A 20,587-nucleotide genomic window follows, 5' to 3' on the forward strand; every position below is an offset into this window, starting at 1 on the left:
TGTACAAGATGTTGTGTGGAATATTGTGTCAGATAAGGTTTGATATTCCTAATGTTTTAAAGGACAAACAGATATGATTTTGCAATTTAGACCTCACTCAATTATGACGCCTCAGTTACGTGCCAATTTAGTTGGGGTCAGTGAAGATGAGTCAAGCTGAATATTAATCTGTTGGGAAACAGCTTTTTTGGCTGAAAACACCAAAAGATCAATTTTGGAGAGATTAAGCTGAAGGTGCTGATCTTTCATCCAGTCTGAAATATCCTTAAGGCATGCAGAAATCCAGACTTCCCAACCTTGAAGAATGTTTTTTGAGTAGCACCTCGAGAAAAAAAAACTTCTCATGTCGGCCTTTATGCATGCAGCCAACAGACATAGCCATGCACACAAGATGCATTTTGGAAAGCGACCCATCCTTAAAGCAACACCAAAGAGTTTTTTGTAACTTAAAATATTGTTTTCATCAACTCGCAACAGGGTGAACGGCACTTCTGCATTCGCTTCGCGGCCCTCTATCGGCTATAATCGCACTATGTAAGTTTGCCAGATCGGGTAGCGGATCTGTAGTTCAATGGAATGAGAACTTTATAATTTCATAAAATCATGCAACATATTCTACCTTGTCTATGGACATAGTTATTTGCAAAGCCGTTGCTGGATAAACAAATTGCGTGCATGCGACAGAGGAAAAGTTCTTTGGTGTTGCTTTAATGTCGGATATCTATGTAATTTTGGTAACACTTTATATTAAGACACACATATTCACCATTAATTAGCTGCCTACTAACATGTATTATAAGTCACTAATTAATACCTTATTCTGCAAGACCTTATTCTACCTTTACTAGACCCTTAATTAAGAATTTCCCCCATGTAAGCTCCTAATTACCCCTTATTCATATATAAGTTGTTGCATATGAATTATGACCTAAATATGCATGGCTTAGTATGGGGCTTGTAAGGTGGTAGTACCACAAGAACAGTTATTCACTCCTAATAATACTTATCAAAGATGCTCTTTTCAAATGGAACTAGACACTAAACCACAAGTGCTAATAGTGTACAAATAACTCATAATTAAGTCTTTGTAATGCAGAATATGTTCCCTATTCTATCTATCTATCCCTTATGTTATGCCAACATATTTAATTCAACTGAATTTTGGCTACAGTAGATAGAGACTTATGGACATATGTTGTTGTCAATGAGCAGTCTATCCCTTAACTCACAATAGCTTACATGTTTTGCTTTCTAATGCAAATGACTGATTTCATTTAAAGAATTTCAATTCTCAGTTTCTTTCAGATGGCGGTGTCTTTCTGCCATCTGTGAGGCTGCAATGATTACAACTAAAGCGATAGGTGCGCCGCCTGGAAGCCTATTATTTGTTCTCGCTTGTTTTCGTGCTAATAAACCAGAACAACAATGATCTATATGCCCCAAAGATAAAACAAATTGAACACTCATCAATGAGAAGCTCAAAATATTTAGCCTAGGTCCACTTTCAGACTCGTTGTTAATGGCTGCATTTGGCCTTGGAAAGGTTTGCGCTCCCTGAGCGCCTTTTAGTTATGAAAACGTTAACCATCAGTGAATCACCATGGAAAATATAATGCTAACTGAAACAACTGATGAACACGTAAAAACTTTCCAAGACAACATCAAACTATTAGGCCTAGGTGAATTCACAATCGCACTCAGTTGAGATTTTTTAGTTTTGCAAAATGGCATCTGGGGAACATGAATTTGCAAGTGAACACTTGTTAAGCTCACCTCATCGTCTTTGCCGTAACCCACCGTTGGCTGAAGAAAATATAGCATAACGAGGGGCCTTTGCCTGTCATTCTCACTTGTCACTTTCTCTCTGTACTGTATCTCACCCTCACATGAAATAGATTTGCGGAAGATTCTAATTCACATGCTCCAGTGAGCTTTTCGGAGAGGTTGGATGTCTACTTGTTTTTGCGTAGTTTTAAGTAAAAAATCGTACCCGCATACTTTGATTTGAAAATGTGTGGTTGCTATACAAAATGCCTACAGGTTGGCAGGTCTGGAAATCTGATGAGAAACAGTAGTCCTCAGGTGGGAAAGACTGGTATAGTTGAGTATCATCCACATAGCAGTAACAGGCAAATTCATGGGAGCGAATGATCTCACCCAAGGTGGTGTAAATAGAGAAAAGAAAGGGACCTAATACTGATCCCTGAGGCACACAGTGGTGGTCATGAAACTTTGATACCCGTCCCTGCCAAGACATGTTAAATTAATGTCCTTTAAGGTAGGATTCATACCAGTTAAGAGCTTTTCCAGTTCAGATAATGTAAAAAAGAAAATGTCATGGTTTACAGTATCAAAGGCTGCAGATAAGTCAAGTAGAATTAATATTGATGACTGAGCAGAGGACTTAGCTACTCTCAATGCTTCAGAGACAGACAGTGGTGGAGGAAGTACTGAACCTCAGTACTTAAGTAAAAGTACAAATACACAGAGAAATATTTACTTTAGTAAAAGTAAAAGTACCACATGACAACTCTACTTAAGTAAAAGTAAAAAGTACCTGCTTTTAAATGTACTTTAAGTATTAAAAGTAAAAGTATTTGCATAATGATTTATTCTCTTAATATCTATATTCTAAAAGGAAAAATCAGTATGGGCTGTGGCATTTTAATTAAGCTAGTTTTAGGTTATACTTTCGACTAGATAGTTTTAAGTTAATGCAATTGTGCTTACCATCTGTGGCCCAGTTTACATTCTGACCTACAATTCTAGAGACTGTAATTCTGGTTATCTACTAGGGTGATCTGCTGAGTAATATCATTCAGCAAAACACGAGAGCCTGAAGTTTAACGGGGTAGACAAGGGAAACGTCGGGTGGATCGTAATGCCAATTATGCTGATTGAACAGAAAAGTTGCTGAGAAAGGTGTCTTTATGATTAAGTTCAGTTTCACTTGTGCAGACGATAGACATTGAATGAGCTCACGTTACTACCCCCAATTGTAGGCTATGCATCTTTATTTAATCACACACAATTAAGGAATATTTCCTAATCTGGAAAATGTTACGTTTTTTCCGCCACGGTTCATTAATAGTCTACCATTCATTTGTGCCGCAAAATGATCAGACGCGGTGACAGAAGCATGGGCATAGCCTAACTTCGCTGATCCGCGGATAGCAATCTCATCGGAGAGGAGGCCCTAACGCTGCAGATAACAGACAGAGAAAGGCACAGAACACAGTTGCATGTACAGTGTAGCCATGGGTGAATATAGCCTACTGAATGCAGATGGCTACAAGCTCACGCTTTGCCTGGTCTAGACTAGAAGCTTGTTTCTAAGAAGGCACGAAGCTCCAGAATATTTGGTAGCAACCCCTCGTAAAACAAAGCGTGTTTTGTCAGAGAAAAAAAAAACTGATCATAAAATGTAATCGTAAAAAGGAACGATGGTGTTGTAGAAATGTAGCGGAGTAAAAGTACAGATAATTGCTGTAAAATGTAACGAAGTAAAAGTCAAAAGTATGCACTATAAATTTTACTTAAGTAAAGTACAAATACGTGGAAAATTTACTTAAGTACAGTAACGAAGTATTTGTACTTCGTTACATTCCACCACTGGAGACAGAAGAACAGTTTCGGTAGAATGACCACTCTTGAAGCCAGGCAGCTTAGGGTCTAGTAGGTTATTCTGATATAGTAAGTCACAGACAGTGTTGGAACAATGGTTTGGTTAAATTACTAAGTAATGAAAATACTTGATAAAAAGGCAATTGAGATACAAATTGAGCACAGAAATGTGTTTGGCACATAGCCTACAGGTGGATGTCAAAAAAAATAGAATATTCATTTGACTTTTTATTTCAAAAAGTTAAACTTCCACATTACAAAGTCTATTCTAATATTTTGAGATACTGGAGTTTTGATTTCCACAAGCTCTGAACCGCAATCAGGATTAAAACAAAAACGGCTTGAAATAGTTCACTTTATTTGTAGTGAATCTAGAATATGTGAAGGTTTCACTTTTTGAACTGAATTATGGAAAATAATGAACTTTTCCACAATATTGTATTTTTTAGATGCACCTGTAAATGGTTAACAGAGCACATGTTACTCACTTGTTATTGAGAAGGATATTTGAGCACTTAATATCACGGTGCAAAAAGTTCTTCTTATGGCAGTAGTCAAGGCCTTCAAGAAGTTGCCTCATGAAGGATTTGATATGACTTTCATTGAAGTGTACCAAGCCAGATTCCAGAAGCCCCATAAGGTCATGGTCCATGTATTCAAACACTAAATAAAATGCCCCTGTAAAAGATCTCAGGATTAACAATAACAAACCGCACACAATCTGAACAAAACAGCCTGAAGCAACACCCTGTAGATTAGAATATTGGTGTTTTTCTTTTAAACATATTTTCTTGTCTCTTTGTCTAAGCCACAGAAACCACAAAAGTTTTATATTAATTCATGGTTGTACAGAGCAACATATACAGTATGTTGTACATGCTAGAAACTATGTGATGGATTATTTACCAGTGTAGTACCGGTGGGATACATTTATATACATTCATTAATTTACCATACTTTTTCCAAAGCGACTTACATGTCAATTATATTACAAGGGCACTGTTACATTCTCCCTGGAGCAACTCAGGGAAGTCCCTTGCACAAGGGCAAAACGGTGGAAGCCGGGAATTGAACCCACAACTTTTCTGGCTACTACACGTTAGCCTAGCTCCTTAACCACAATGCTACCACCGCTCCTGGAGGCATTGCAATACATCTCCTTGTTCTGTGTGTTCACTGTGTGCTGAGTGTGTTTCACTAATTCACGGATTGGGTTAAATGCAGAGACCAAATTTCCCTCACAGGATCAAAAGAGTATATATACTTATACTTTATACATTTTTACATCATCCTCTACCGGCAACCCTTCGCTCAACACCACCATCTACAGGCCGATGGGAGTACGGTCACTAAATGTACACATAATGTACACACACTGTTGGGCAGCCGTGGACTTGTAACCGGAGGGTTGCCGGTTCGAGCCCCGACCAGTGGGCCGCGGCTGAAGTGCCCTTGAGCAAGGAACCTAACCCCTCACTGCTCTCCGAGCGCCGCCATTGTAGCAGGCAGCTCACTGCGCCGGGATTAGTGTGTGCTTCACCTCACTGTATGTTCACTGTGTGCTGTTTGTGTTTCAATAATTCACCGATTGGGTTAAATGCAGAGACCAAATTTCCCCTCACGGGATCAAAAAAGTATATATACTTACACATAAATTAATTTATTGTATGGCCCCCCCATGGATGGAATTCCACAAAACTTGGCATACCCCCAGATGCTGTCAGGGTTATCATACACATGAAATTTGCAGTTCAGAACATCTCAACTGAAGATTAAAGCAGTATATTCCTGCATTTGAATTTTTCACTGGGGGGCGTGCAAATCACAAATGAGTCGTTATGGGCTAGGTTGATGCGGGCCCATGAGACCAACATACCATAACAATTTTGTCATCTTGTGCCACGGTTCGGGTAGTTAAAAACTGCATTTTAGTCTAGTGGGGCTATGTACCAACCAAGTTTCATATGCCCCAGTGTTTCGGTATTCAGGGAAATGTGCAAAAATTGACAGGGGGAAAAAAAAAACAACTCCTACATGTTACACTAGCGGTGGTCATAATAATAGGCGAGTGCAGATGCATGCATATATTAGGTTACTCTGCTAGTCACACACAGGTTTTTACTAAAGCAAGGTTTAGTGGAATCCCTGTGTTGCATACAGTCTCGGGTGCAAGCAGATTTCTTAAGATGCATCAACTGTCAAAAAACTGACATGCTCTTTGATGTTGCACTGCTTGCCACACTCATTGGTGTAAAGGATGTTACGCCCAAAACACAGCCATGACTGATTAAGAAACAAAAGAAAAACCCTTTAGAACAAGGCGCCTGGCGTCTGATCACAAAATCACACTGTTAAATTAGCGAATGTGGATTGGACATGCCTTAAACCTAAATTGGACATGCCTATTTCACTATGATGGCTTCATTTATCCCTTGTTGAAACATGTTTAGGCAGTGTTATACGAAGATTCTAAGACATTTGTCTAGAAATTAAAACAGCTGATAAGAATGTCATTATTATAAGTAAAGTATAACTATATATATATACACTCTTTTGATCCTGTGAGGGAAATTTGGTCTCTGCATTTATCCCAATCCGTGAATTAGTGAAACACACACAGCACACAGTGTATACACCAGGGGTCTCAAACTCAAATGAGCTGGGGGCCAATTCTGCCAACGTCATCTGATTGGAGGGCCGGCTATTTCTGCAAACAGAAAGTGCAAGTGTTTTTATCTAGTTTTAGACACCTGTGCTAGCAACCTTAGCTAATAAATAAAATAATGATAACATAAATATTAATACAAATTATAAAACAAATGAAAAGCATAAAAACAGGTATGTGTGTGTTTCACACCAAATAAAAATATTTTCCTCTCATAACTTTTTTTTTTAACCTGGCAAACTATAGGCGTCAGGGTTAAGAAAGCAACACCATTGGATTTTTATATCAAAATTTCAAAAGGCCATGGCTTGAAAGTGGTCAGAGATAAAGTCCTACTGTAAATGTAAAAATCTTTGAGTAAAACAAAAGTTTATAAAGGCGGTAAATTTACCCATCTAATTTGCCACTGGATGGCAAGCACCTCAAATTATCCACCTTTCAGTAAATACTGGATGAACATATTTGAGCAGGTTTACTTTCCTTTTTTAATATTACCCACATAACAATTTAACAGGAAAACATCTACAATGTATACCAACACCTAAGATGTATATGGTTTCTAAACCACAAGGCCGACAATAAAGTATTCTGGTCAAATCAGTTCCTATCGCAGGTAATCCGAGTACCCAGAAGTTCGCATCATATTGCGGGTGACTTTGTAGTTTAGAGCCCTATTCCTACTAGCCCTGCTGTCTGTACCACGTCCATTACGGACACCATCATCACGATTACCACTGAAACCTCCAAGCTATTTTGGGCAGAGGGTCGAAATAAGCATGGTATGCTTAGTGGACACCGTCGTATACACGCAGACGCACCTCCATTCAATAGACGATCGATCATAATCTCCAAAAGGATATTCTCCTTCAGATTTAAAATAGGTGAGTAACATAGCCTACCTAAGACTTCATCACACGTAAACGTTTTTCAACATTTGGTGTAGGCCTATTTCTGCTTAATTTGTGCTTCAATTTATGCAACAGCATGGCCTGCATCGCTTCCGCGTCATTTAAATGCACGTCTTTGTGTTTCTCGCTAATACAAATATTTCCTGAAAACTTTGCGCAGCAATTTTGGGTTTGGATGAAGCTCTGGATGTCTAGCACATAGTGGAGCAGAGTACAAATGAGATGTCACCGTACTTGGAACTATCGTCTATTTTAATCAGTATCGTTGTTTGTCGCAATTAAAAAGTCTCAAGGGCCGGATTACATTATTATTTTGACATACGTCGCGGGCCGGAATTGGGCCGGACACGGGCCGGATTTGGCCCGCGGGCCAGGTGTTTGAGACCCCTGGTATACACAGTGAGGTGAAGCACACACTAATCCCGGCGCAGTGAGCTGCCTGCATCAACAGCAGTGAGGGGTTGGGTGCCTCGCTCAAGGGCACTTCAGCCGTGCCTACTGGTTGGGGTTCGAACCGGCAACCCTCCGGTTACAGGTCCGAAGTGCTAACCAGTAGGCCACGGCTGCCCACAAATACGTTTATACAGAACTTTTTCAGACTAGAACAAATTGTTAACAGCACTGCAATCTGGCTTCCATTTTATCCATGCATGCAAGCCTATCTAGCATAGCTAACATCAATATAAAGGAATAACACTCAACTACCATCTGAGTTTGTCATCTAAAAAATCTAGGTTTGAATTTTGTACATATCCCTCAATTAGGTACCGGAGTCCATTGACCGATTCAGAAATTAAGGGCCGGATTCACAAATCAGGGTTTCCCGCAGAAAATTGGTTAGGCAAGGTGGTAGGGTGGGGTTTGCGCGGGAGAGTGTGTGTGTGTGTGTGTGTGTGTGTGTGTGTGGGGGTTATTGTTTGTGCGATACACTAAATACTCCACCATACAAACTATATACACACACACACACACACACACACACACACACACACACACACACTATACAAATATTTACAAATAAGAACAGTGAATTAATGTGTGCAATTTTAACAAACAGTATACAAACTATACATCACTGAAGTGCAAAACAACATTTTCAAAATGTGCAAAGGTGATCACAGTCACTGCTTATGACCGAGCTGACAACATCGCTACAGGCATCCTCCTTGGTTTTAAAAATAACAATTCAAGGGCCCTTTTATAATTGCATTCTTTAACAAGTGCAGACCATTTATGCCTTCATGCAGGCTGTCAGACTGTTGTTGCCCTGCAGCCTGTTCTGTAAGTCTGTCTTGATCTATACACAGAGAGTGAATGAAGTTTAGATTATTTTATACTTTTGTGTAAGATTCACAGTTTTGAATTAGAATGTTTAGCGAACGATGATAGATAGCGTGATGACATTCAACCACCAGATGCCACTGATCATACGCATCACACAATTATATAGGCCTACCCGTAGATCCTCAAATTCTGGCCGGAATAAAAATTATAAAAAAGTAGCCTATGACTATCAGTTCAAGAGCACTAAAAAACATTGTTTTGATTTAACTCAATGAAATTAAAGAGCTCTTCTTAATAGTTTATATTGTTGGTTGGTTTAATAGCCTACTGTTGCCAATGAAAAGTCCTAATGGGTCTCAACACATCACTCAAGCTACCAGTCGCTTGGGCTACTACATTTAAACAATAGTTGCCGCGAGGCATTTCAGTCTACGAATTTAATAAAAAAGTAAATCATGCATAATTAAAAAATAACTCAATTTAGGCCGTACGCAAAAAAGTTTACATTACAGCAGCGCACATTCAATGACTGAAAGCGACTGCCTGTGGGTGGAAATCCCGACACTCTTTCAAGTACATGAAACTTAATAGTGAACCATCAAATATCCGCCAGATTTCAATGCCCATCAGTCCCAACATTTAGCAATATAATCAAACAGTGCAAAAGTAAAATAAATCCCAAACCAAACCGAAAAATCGTATGCTTTTGATAGCCTACCGCCGGTATGCCGCTGCAAACAAAACGGATGCCTCACAATAAAACGCAGAAATAAAGGCCTGCCCCAAATAAAGCCCTGTGCTTTGCGCAGCCTAAGTAAATAATAGAACCCGGCCATAATTTGAGGAATTACAGCATTTAAAGATTGTAAAAAACTTCCAATTCATGGCACGTTTATTATTATTTTCTATATGTTCTGCAGAGAAGGGAGACTGGCGTTGGTCACGGTTTGGAATGAAAAGGAGAAAACATCAGCCTAGAGTAACACGGCGGATATCACTCATATACCTATACATTTTTTTTTTGACGACGTAGTTAAGGCGGCAGACATGTGTTTCTAAGGCGGCCACCTTAGCTGCAAAGTACTGCTGGAAACCCTGCAAATATTTTAAGATAAATCTTCTGTAGATTAGTAGTATAGTTAGTAGAATAAGCATAAGAATATAATAAGACTTACCCACTCCACAGTACACCCGATGCAAATAAATTATAACGCCAGCCTATCGATGTAAATGTCTGTGTTGATAGTTGTATTTCTAAAATTATTCTCAGGGTTCCCGCGGGGTCTTAAAAAGTCTACAATTCAGAACTTTAAATTTAAGGCCTTAAAACGTCTTAAACACGCCCAGATTTACATTCCGAGGTCTTAAAATTAATTTAGCCAGGTCCAAAAAATATTTTACCATTGTTCATTTCCAAAAAACGCTGGCCGCAGAAAGTTATTACAAAGTAGCAAAAAAGTATTGAGTCGTAGCTTGCAAAGCAGAGCTCTAGCGTCTTTGTTACAAAACCAGCAGAATGCTGCCCTCAAAACATTGGTTCAGTGTGTTGTAGTTCTTTCTGGGGGATATTGGTGTTGGTATGTAGCCTACGCAGTGATAAATCTACAAATCCTGTGATAAATGAAATAACTGCCCGCAAAATACGTCTGCGTCTCCTCAGAATTTGTTAAAAGTTCGGCTACGTATGGAAAATGGGAAAGTAGGCCTACTTCCAACGAGACATGGCTAGATCCAGTGATGCCAGTAACGCTCTATTTTCTAGCAATCAGATTAAAGTTAATTATCCAAGTCCCTGTGCGTTAGGCCTACTATTTTTGTCATTTACCTTAAGAAAAAAGCAAAGAATATATTTTTTACTGTCTCGGGGATTAACGCTCACGTTTTCAGCATGATGACTCACGTGTAATACCACGCAGCAACACAAACATAAACAACAATAGAGGGAGGATGCACATTTTAGCTATACAGACATTATTTTGAGTTTGTGTCCGCTAAACATGATAACATTAAGGTACGTTGCACACTCTGTGCTGGTGACAAAGTGCTGTCTAGCTAGACATCCCAAGTGTCCCGAAGTTCTGGGAGTCTCCCGATAGTGGCTTCCTGACACCCGCAAATCAGATAAAATCTCCCGGAATCTAGAACGAACAAGAGCGCGCAAGCCAGACCGGGAATTCAAATCGCGTGTGCATCTGAGTTTAGCGAGCACACGACGGAGAGGGAGAGAGAGAGGGGTGGTGCGTGTGTGCCTGAAGCGCATCCAAGACAGAGAGCATCCTGGCCTGTTTTGCTAAATCAACCAATCAATTTTCAGAATAGGTAGGCTTTTATCTTTTTTCTCCCGAACTAAATGAATCAGTTCAGTGTATCTAGGAACAGGAGCGTCATGGCAGAGTCAGTGGCCCCCAAAAAGGAACATTGACCCATTTCACATCAGACTACACAAAAGTGTACCCTTGTCTCATACAGTAAGAGTAAAACATAATGATATTTTTGCACACTGCACTGTTTGTAACATTGCCCATGGCTGCAAAAGACTTGTTGAGGTGAGTTTAACAAGTGTCATTTAATTTGCTATTATTACACGGCTCTTCAGAGTGCTGCAGAACGTTCCATTCACATGAATGGGCCTTCCCAACGTTCGGGCCTATGTTAAATCTACATAAATCACCGGCAAAGCATTTAATGACCGCTGTCAATGGCAACGGGTTTTGTGCTTCTGATTAATGTCTTTCATATCACTACGCAAGGACTGGAACTTCATTCAAACGTGAAAGTAGACGGTTGATCAGCTGTGTTCTAAAGAATGTTTGATTCAAGTTCAGCAGCGTGTGTTGCGAACTATTTGTTTCTCAGAAAATGCCACGATGAACGGTAACAAATAGGCTAGGTTATGTAGACTAAAGTCATATCGCGGGGAGTTTATTATTTCGTTTTGGCAAGTAGTCATTATAAAAGCGGGATAATGTATAGAACGCCCGGTCATTACTGTGAAAATAAGTCCCTTCAGGGCGGAACAAGACCCCTCCGCTGCGCGTCGGGGTCCGGTTCGCCCTGTCGGGACTTATTTTCCCAGTAATGACCGGCGTTCTATACATTATCCCTTACCTTATTCAGGCCTATACTAGATGGCTAGTTGCCAAGGCTACATGAAAAGCCTTTTCTTCGCAAACGCCGCGCTCTCCCGTTTGTTCTCTTGTTGAAAATGAAAAGCCCAAACTACCAAAATCTGCATATTTTATCATCACAATTTCTATAGGCCTTCCTTATTGAGCAAACATATGAATTTCAGTATCTAAGTAGGCTAAAGGGCTACCTCCCTAAAATTACGCAGTCGGCAGCTGCTGAAAGTAACTAATAAAGTAACTTGTAATCTAACTTAGTTACTTTACTGATTACTTGATTTTAAAAGTAACTAGGCCTAACAGATTACTTTTTCAATGTAACTGTGGCAACACTGGGTGGATCACAGCGATGTCTGCTGTTGGTTACCCAGTGGTAGCCTACCCAGCTCCAGGTACGAGGCTCGCTGCAAACTTTGCAAAAAAACTATTCAATTAGTGACTCTGGGTGTGAAGGCGCTGGAGTCACAAGCCAGAGCATGCAGAGAAACATAAACTAGCCGCAAAATGCAAACTGTTTATCAGCACTAGCCGCTATAACATCATTCGAAAACTCCGGTTTCGCTCTTTCAAGTGACGTCTGTGCGACTTGTGCGAGATAAGTACTCCGTGAGCAATTCAACAGAGAATAATGAGTGAGATGAGATAGTACTGCAGCAATTCCTCTCTCAACCTGTAGAAAATGCTGTGAACATCTGATTATGCATTGAAAAAAAATACCGTCATATACCGTGAAACCGTAAGAATTTTGAAAAATATAGATGAGATAATAAGTGAATTTGGACGCATATTAATACTATATATTTTTAGGAGGGCTTTTGATCATCTTTAGGTGGTTTCAGCTCCCCCAAAATACTGTAAGCCTAACGACGTCCTTAACAAGGCTCATACACATACCCCACCCATGCACACTCTCATGCAAACACACACACACACATGCACACAAGTGCAGAGTGTCCACCCAAAACACTTTCACTTTCACACCCAGTTTCAACTCCAGTCTCATTTTTTACTTCCTTGATGAAATCTATTCTATTTGAGGGCAAGTTTGTTTTAGATTATTTTCATTTTGGGCTTAAGGTTTAGGGCATTTGGCACGTGACACGGATATTCCTTGAGTATACTACAAGTGAGCAATGTCAAAAGCAATTGGGTTGTAGATGTTGGGTGTGGAAGGTTACTACTGTGATTGCTTTATCTGTAAATTAAATGAATGCTTTTTCAACGACTTTTCAATTATTTTTTCAGAATTTCTTTGATTTTAATATTTTTTGTGTTGTGTAGGTCTTAAATTTCAATCTTTATGGTCTTAAAATGTCTTAAAAAGGTCTTAAATTTGACTTACTGAAACCTGCAAGAACCCTGTATTCTATCCTTGTATCTCAATGATCCAATTACATTTTGAGGGACTAGTTTCTCAGGAATTTTACATGCTCTGGTTAGTAGTACTGCGCTGAAAAGTAAACAGTGAAGCGCACTCCAATCGGGCCACCTAGTAGTAGCCTAGGTAATATCAGTCTGCTGCTGCATATGCCTACTACCAACTACAAGGAACAAAGTATAACTATTCCAATGCGATGCAAGGGTAGTTTTATTTCGCACTATTCTATCAACACAGACATTTACATCGATAGTCTGGCGTTATAATTTATTTGCCTCGGGTGTACTGTGGAGTGGGTAAACCTGTTTTTAGAGGCAGGTTAGCACATACCATTGACTTGCGCTAGCCTAGCACCAGCGAACTCTGCAACCAGAAGGACTGGATGAAACCTGTTGAAAATGTCCACACAGTACTACAGCCTACAAATAAACATGCTAACGCACCAGTTGCAAAGACTAAGAATGACTTACAACATGTACAGGAAACAGGATTTTAAAGAATATTAGTGCCTACTTTATTTTCAGTTAATTCTATTTTCCAATATTTCGTTTTCATAGCATCATGCTTTGTCATATTTGCATTTCGCCTAGGCTTCTATCAAGTAGCCCATCTTGCAAATTGTTTTCATTTTATTTATTTGTGAATCAATCTGTGGCAAATCCAAAGAGATGGTCATGGTGACCTTAACCTGTCTGACTAAATACTGCCTACTACTAAGCTACTACTAAAACAGCCCATTTTCACTTCCACAAAACATAGCATAGCCTAATGAAATATGTGTATAATTATATGTATTTGAAATATCTCACTGCGTTGGTGAGGGCCATACACAAGTGTTACTTTCATTTTGTAGCCTCCTTTAGCTTGCATTCTTTGTTAACAAGCATGCATGAAAGAATGCTATCGACAACTCCAGACTACCTTGGAAGAAAATAGGAATATTAGGCTACTTTTTTCCCCACTTTATTTATGGTGATTTTAAACAGATATCAGATTACATTTTTACAGTTGTATAATGTATCTCTTACGGCACACTATTAGACAGACATAAGGGAAATAATAATAAAAATAAATAAATAAATAAATAAATACTAATAAAAAAAACAACTAAATTAAAAACACAAGACAAAACCAAACAAAAAGAATAAATCAAGGGCATCCCATATTTCAACATGAATAAGCCAGATCAACAGTACATGGACAATGACCGCATAGAGTTCTAGGCCAGGTAACATACTTACATATTGAGTAAATGGATCCCATGTTTTATGAAATGTATTGATAGAGCCATTCAGGGTGCATCTAATTTTCTCCAGTTTTATATTTTTCATCATATCCCTGATCCATTGACTGTATGTTGGAGGCATTGGATCTTTCCATTTAAAAAGAATGGTACGCCTAGCCAACAAGGAGGGAAAAAAATGAACCGTTGCAGGTAGCTGGTTGATCGGAGTCATCTTGGCATGATGTAATACCAAAGATGGCCATTGAAAGGGAAGGCTGGATATTGTAATTATATGTCTGGGATATTGTGTCAAAAAAAAGAGTTCCAGAACTCAGAAAGCTTTGAACAAGACCACAACATATGGCCGATGGATGCAGGGGCTTGTTTGCACCCATCACTAGGGTTGCAAAATTCCGGGAACTTTCAAAGTTGGAAACTTTCCATGGGAATTAACGGGAGTATATGGTAATTAACAGGAATAAACAGGAATTAATGGGAATAAACTGGAAATTTTTAATATGGCAAGTTAGTCTATAACACGGAACTTAAATGTAGTGGACAAAACCCCATCTTGCAGTCTAATACTGGTTAAAACGACCTGATTTAATGCAATTTCAGTCGAATTTCTACCCTTCACATATGTCAATCTAAGCGAAAATACGAACATACAAATCATATTGCTTATTACGAAACAAAATGTTAATGTTTGTATATGAAACAGTTTGTATGAATAACCCAAAATTCCCAGTAAATTCCCATTAATTCCCATAATTTCCTTTAATTCCATGAAAGTTTCCAATTTGGAATATTTCCAAAATTCCCCAGCTTAACTTTCCATGGTAAGTTTTTTCCATGGTTCCATGGTAAGAAATTTACCGGAATTTTTCCACACCTTTGCAACCCTACCAGTCACATAAAGGATCGACATCTGGAAATATTCTAGCAAGTCTAACTTTTGAATAGTGTAAGCCAGGGATTCCCAAACTGTGGTACTCAAGCTGCCACTAGGGGGTACGCGACATGAAAAGGGCAATGTCGGAAAGGTGCTAAAATGATTAATTAATTATCGAATTAATTCATAAATAATAAATAATTTCAAATCGGGTTATAATGATATGGATATGTGAAATTAAAGGGAATCATTTGTAAACATTTGTAAATACTAGGCTGTTTTCATTAAAAAAATAAAGCTACCCACAATGCACGTGATTTCCTGTGGGTAGCCAGAATATCTGGCGCGTTAGTAGGCTAGGTAGAAGGCTACGCAAACATGGAAAACTGACTAAAAACAGGGACACTGTCCAAAAGCCCTAATTAAAGCGATCGAAGAGGAGAAGTGAAAGAAACAGAGCAGGAGACAGGTAACGATGGGATGGGGGGAGATGAAGGCGGAGGTGGAGAGCAGGGGGATGACTTATGTACACCGATGTATGTACACTGGAAAAGAAAGAATATTCCCTTTTAGATGGAAGTTTCCATGGGTCTATCAGTTTATGTGTATCTATGAATACTTGCACTGTTTGTGCTAATTTAGTTAGTTTTGATGTAGAGTGAGATGAGCGATCTAATACTGGGTCCATTACTAGATTGTAATCACCTGATAATATGAGGTGATTGTCTAGATTGGGGATAAGTAACAGGGAGCTGAAATAGCTTCCCCACAACCATGACATATCTACCATTTGGGTCCGATATGGTATTTGTGGCATTACATTGAATATTTTTGTTAATAAGTATGGCTGCTCCTCTACTTTTGCTGTCAAATTTTGAATGAAACATCTGTCCAACCCAATCTCTATGGATCCTGACCTGATCCTTGTTGCGCAGATGAGTTTCCTGTAACATTGCTAAACCAACTTCCAGGTGTTTTAATTGTGAAAGGACTTTTTCCCTTTTAAAGGATAATTCCGGTGTGATCTTGACCTAAAGTGTGTTGAAACATGATACCGAGTGTGAACGTATGTGTCATACCTCGGCTTGTCCCCTGCACTCAGAAATCTGGCGCTAGTTAGCCAATGCTACCAACAGTGTTTCGTTGCGGTGCCTCGGGCATCGGCCTAGCTAGTGCTGGGCGGTATGACCAAAAATGTATATCACTGTATTTTTCAAAATTCTTACGGTTTCACGGTATATGACGGTATTTTTTTTCAATGCATAATCAGATGTTCACAGCATTTTCTACAGGTTGAGAGAGGAATTGCTGCAGTACTTTGACTAAGGATGGTCTATTTTACTGTCATGATGTAGAATAACTCCACACTAGTGGTAATGCAGTTTTGCATGGCCCCAGAAAATTATGCTGTTTACAAAGAGCCACTCATGATTCTAATGAAGAATCTAATCAGAATGCAAAGACCATTGCAGTCAAAATACTTTACCGTGCAAATTTCACAAACATCTCAAAACCAGTACAAAAAGTAGTGCAACTTGCAATAATTATGGACCCTTTCAAGAGAGTTCCATTATCAGCATCATAGTTGGCCCCACAAGACTTCCTTTTTAACATTCCATATGTTATCTTAATGCAGAGGAAGTAGATTGGGGCCCAAATAGAACGTTCAAGCATTGTTTTCGTTTTTATTGTTGAAAGGGTCTATACTTTTTTGAAAATGATACAATTTAAAATAAAAGCTCTCTGCTAATATGCTTACTCTGTCAAATAGGCCTATCAGAAACATTCCTTGTTATCCTTAGTGTGGTTTACATGACGTTAGTGGTAGGCTAACGTTAACTTCATGTGGATGTCTTGTTGTTGCCATGAGCTTCGGTTCGGTTCGCTAGGCAAAACATTAACAAAAATGTTCGTTTTGGTGCACTGATGACAGAAAGTATCATTTCTAACTAGCCAGCTAGTATTGCTCAGTTCATGTCTATAACATGCATTACTAGCTACCTGGATAATTTCAGCGAATATTCTTAAAGTGAGATTAATGATAAGATCATTAAACTTCACTGTGTTCGGTGGGTTGCTAACTAACGACAATACCTACTAGCCAGCCAGCTAGTTACAGCTGTTGAACAATCTCAATAGAATTTTCCTGACGGTAAATCCCTTTCAATGCAGTATCCCTTAAAGTTTTTGCTTAACTAAAGACACAATTTAAGGTATTCTGTGCAACACTCTAAAATAAACCCCTTACCTAAGGAGAAATTAAGCCTTAAGCTTGACATTTAAAACGAGACATGGAGAACTTTGAAAAAGCACTGGTAGTTTATTTACAAGACGATTTATACAGACAGTACCTTAAGGAATTTTACCGTTCGACGCCATATTGAATTTAGTCACGATAAGTTGAGCGACGAGTACGAACGAACAGGTATGATAAGTATGGAGCTACTTTGAGCCTCGTAAATGGTGTAAAACAGTGATTTATTTGCATGGCTAGGCCGATGCCCGAGGCACCGCAACGAAACACTGTTGGTAGCATTGACTAACTAGCGCCCGATTTCTGAGTGCAGGGGACAAGCCGAGGTGAGCTATGAGACATACGTTCACCCTTGGTATCATGTTTCAACACACTTTAGGTCAAAATCACACCGGAATTATCCTTTAACATTATGGTTAAGAGCCTTTACATTCCAGCTTTTAATATTAACATTAGGGGTGTGAATCTCTCATGTAAAAGACGATACGATTCACATCTAGATACATGGGCACGATTCGATACAAGAAAAGATACATGTTTATAAAAACCGATTCAGTATGTTTCGATGCGATGCGATTCGATGCAGTTCAAGAATGGAATGCATTCTGAAAGATTTTTTATCAAGGTGCACATTCATTTTATATCATCAATTATTAGAGATGCACCGATTGCAATTTTCTGGGCCGATACCGATTTTTCATAGAGTTTGACCTGCCTATACCGATTTTAGCCGATTCCGATTTCATTTCTTCTAACCATTTTACAGCACACACGCAAATAGTTATTTTCTATCTTTTCTTTGATAGAACATGTTAATATAGACGTGTAATCAACTTATCAATGATGAAATGGCTGTTAAAAAAAATGGAACCGGTGAGCAGACAGATTCTTTTTCAAGTCTAACTTCAGATGCAGTATCAAATTATGGATTAAGTTAAGTTATGGAAAACCCATTTTATGCTTCTCACATCCAATATCCAACTAAAGATTTAAGAACAATTTTCATGATACATTTGAACATACTACCATGTAACATATTTTCATATGCATTGATGAATTTATGGGAGGGCGAGGAAAAAGTGGTAGCAGCCTAGGCCATCACGCAAACACAGGGGAGAAGTGCTAATAGCGATTAGGTGCTCCACCATATGAAAACAGTGCACGTCTGTTTTGCGGTGAAAGATTTAAATCCAAATTCCGATTAAATGCATCAATTAGGCTATAGAAACTTTCAGAGACGACTGATTCAGTCTTCAGAGCATCAGTTTTCTTCATTGTAGGCTACTATGTCAAAAGCAACTTTAACGTTTGTTTGCCTTTCTAATAGGCCATCGTTTGTTCACTTTCACGACATCCACTTCTCAATCTGCTAGACTAGCGTATTTTAAGACATAGCCCTAGTCTACGTGCAGTAAATAGTTAGAGTATTTTTTTTTTTCAGTGGAGTAGAACTACTAGGGCTACTGTATGTCGCTGCTTGTTGACATCTTTGATTATTTTTTAATGTCGCAGTCGTTTATCTCCGTTCAGCAGGCTTGTGGTTCAGCTTTGGGCACGCAATTAGCGGCAGTGACGGGCGGTGATGAGCGATGTTTACGTAGCCTAATGAAGTGACAGCTTAGTAAATTCCACGCAGTAGGCCAATGGTAAAGCACAGCGTTTGCTGCATAGAAAAACTCAGTAGCCTATTAGCGCTTTCTTTGTAGCCCTACATCCAGCCCTGAGTGTTGGTCTGGTTGCTAGCTTCTTCAAACTTTGCAAACTCAGCTGGGTGTTGTTACAATTGCGGCGCACGAGTGTATTTGACCGGCATAAAATCGGCATGTCTCAGACTGACGGTCGCCTGTCATGGCCGATCACGTGAAAATCGGCCGATTCCGGTCACCAGCCGATCTATCGGTGCATCTCTATCAATTATCATGGTTGTCAATTAGGCAACAAAATGTGTGAATATGATTATCTAAACTGAGGTTTGTTTCATATACTGTATATAAATGAAAAAAAAAAAAAAAAGTCTACATTTCAGTCAAACACAGCAGCCAAATAAAACATAAAAATACATTTTTATAGACTTTTTTACAGATTTTATATCTGATTGTTTTCATGGAGCTGTAGCCTTGTTGAGGTAAGACAATACCGAAATAAAATAAAACAGTGCTTAAGACACTCTTGGCCTTTTCTCATATAGGCCTAGCCTACTCTACAAGAATAAAATAGGCCTACAAATCAATTAACTCTTAGGGCTTATTTTGTTCCAACAGTAGACCTAATGCAGAAACCTAAAATGCCTAGCCTGGCGGGCCATCCTATATCATTGAAATGTATACAGGCTGAGCAAATTAATTTGCCGCTTAGGGTGCGCTCTAGATTTCTAGGCTATAAAATGCCACAAGTCTGAGTGAATATGAACAAAATCATTGGCTAATAATTTATGCATCGTTTTAGCAGCAAGGGCCAAATTATTATTTAACATTAAGGAAATCCCTTCATTAAAGGTAAGGCTACTCTACAGACTATCGTTGCTGTTTAGGAATGCTGTAAATTAATTTCGCGCTGGATTTCGAAAAAGCCGACCGAGTGCAAGTTGTCACATGCTTAAGTTGCAATAGATGTATGGGTAATGAGGTCATTTGACAACTTTGGGCAATGAATGTAACCAAAAACGAACTGCATTACCCACAATTCCGTGCCACGTATAGTTTTAAAACCAGAAGTGGGGTGAACGCGGTGCTTGAAACGTAAATGAGCGTCTGAGCGAGCAGAAAAGGTTGTGCATCGGTTCATTTCAGTTTTTTTCCGATACGGGGCTTCACGTATCGATGTAGCCGTATCGTACACGTTAAAAACGGATACCGATACGTATTGGTTAATCTTTGCACCCCTAATTAACATCAATGTTACCTGGGATTACCATGGAAATATTATGTGTCATTGCAAGTGGATATGTAGAAAGTACATAGGCCTGTCCTATTTAGGTCACACAGAAAGAGGATGGATGCACAAAGAAAATAAAAGAAATACACACAAATACATCTACAATTAACATTCATGAAACATAGGCCTAATGCCTGAACATGGCACCCCCCTTGATACACATTATGTTTCTGCAAACTGTAATTTGCAACCTTCCTGCTGTTAAACAAGTAGTTTTAACTTAAAACTCTGTGAACCTTAAAGTTTTGAAAATTGGCCAAGATAAAGTCCTCTGACAAGACATTCATTCCTTACTGTT

At 39.0% G+C, this 20,587-nt stretch overlaps 1 protein-coding gene across 2 annotated transcripts in view; it reads right to left on the reverse strand.

Annotated features, from left to right (window-relative positions):
* The window catches only part of cdk13 (cyclin-dependent kinase 13), a 78,226-nt gene that overhangs the window by 36,880 nt on the left and 20,759 nt on the right, over positions 1–20,587 (reverse strand). For both annotated transcript variants that reach the window (XM_048266347.1, XM_048266348.1), the window contains one exon: positions 4,113–4,302. In XM_048266347.1, coding sequence (XP_048122304.1) covers positions 4,113–4,302 — 190 coding nt within the window. The remainder of the gene's footprint in view (positions 1–4,112; positions 4,303–20,587) is intronic.

Source organism: Alosa alosa, chromosome 16 (genome assembly GCF_017589495.1).
Source record: "Alosa alosa isolate M-15738 ecotype Scorff River chromosome 16, AALO_Geno_1.1, whole genome shotgun sequence".
In the NCBI taxonomy this organism is placed as follows: Eukaryota; Metazoa; Chordata; class Actinopteri; order Clupeiformes; family Clupeidae; genus Alosa; species Alosa alosa.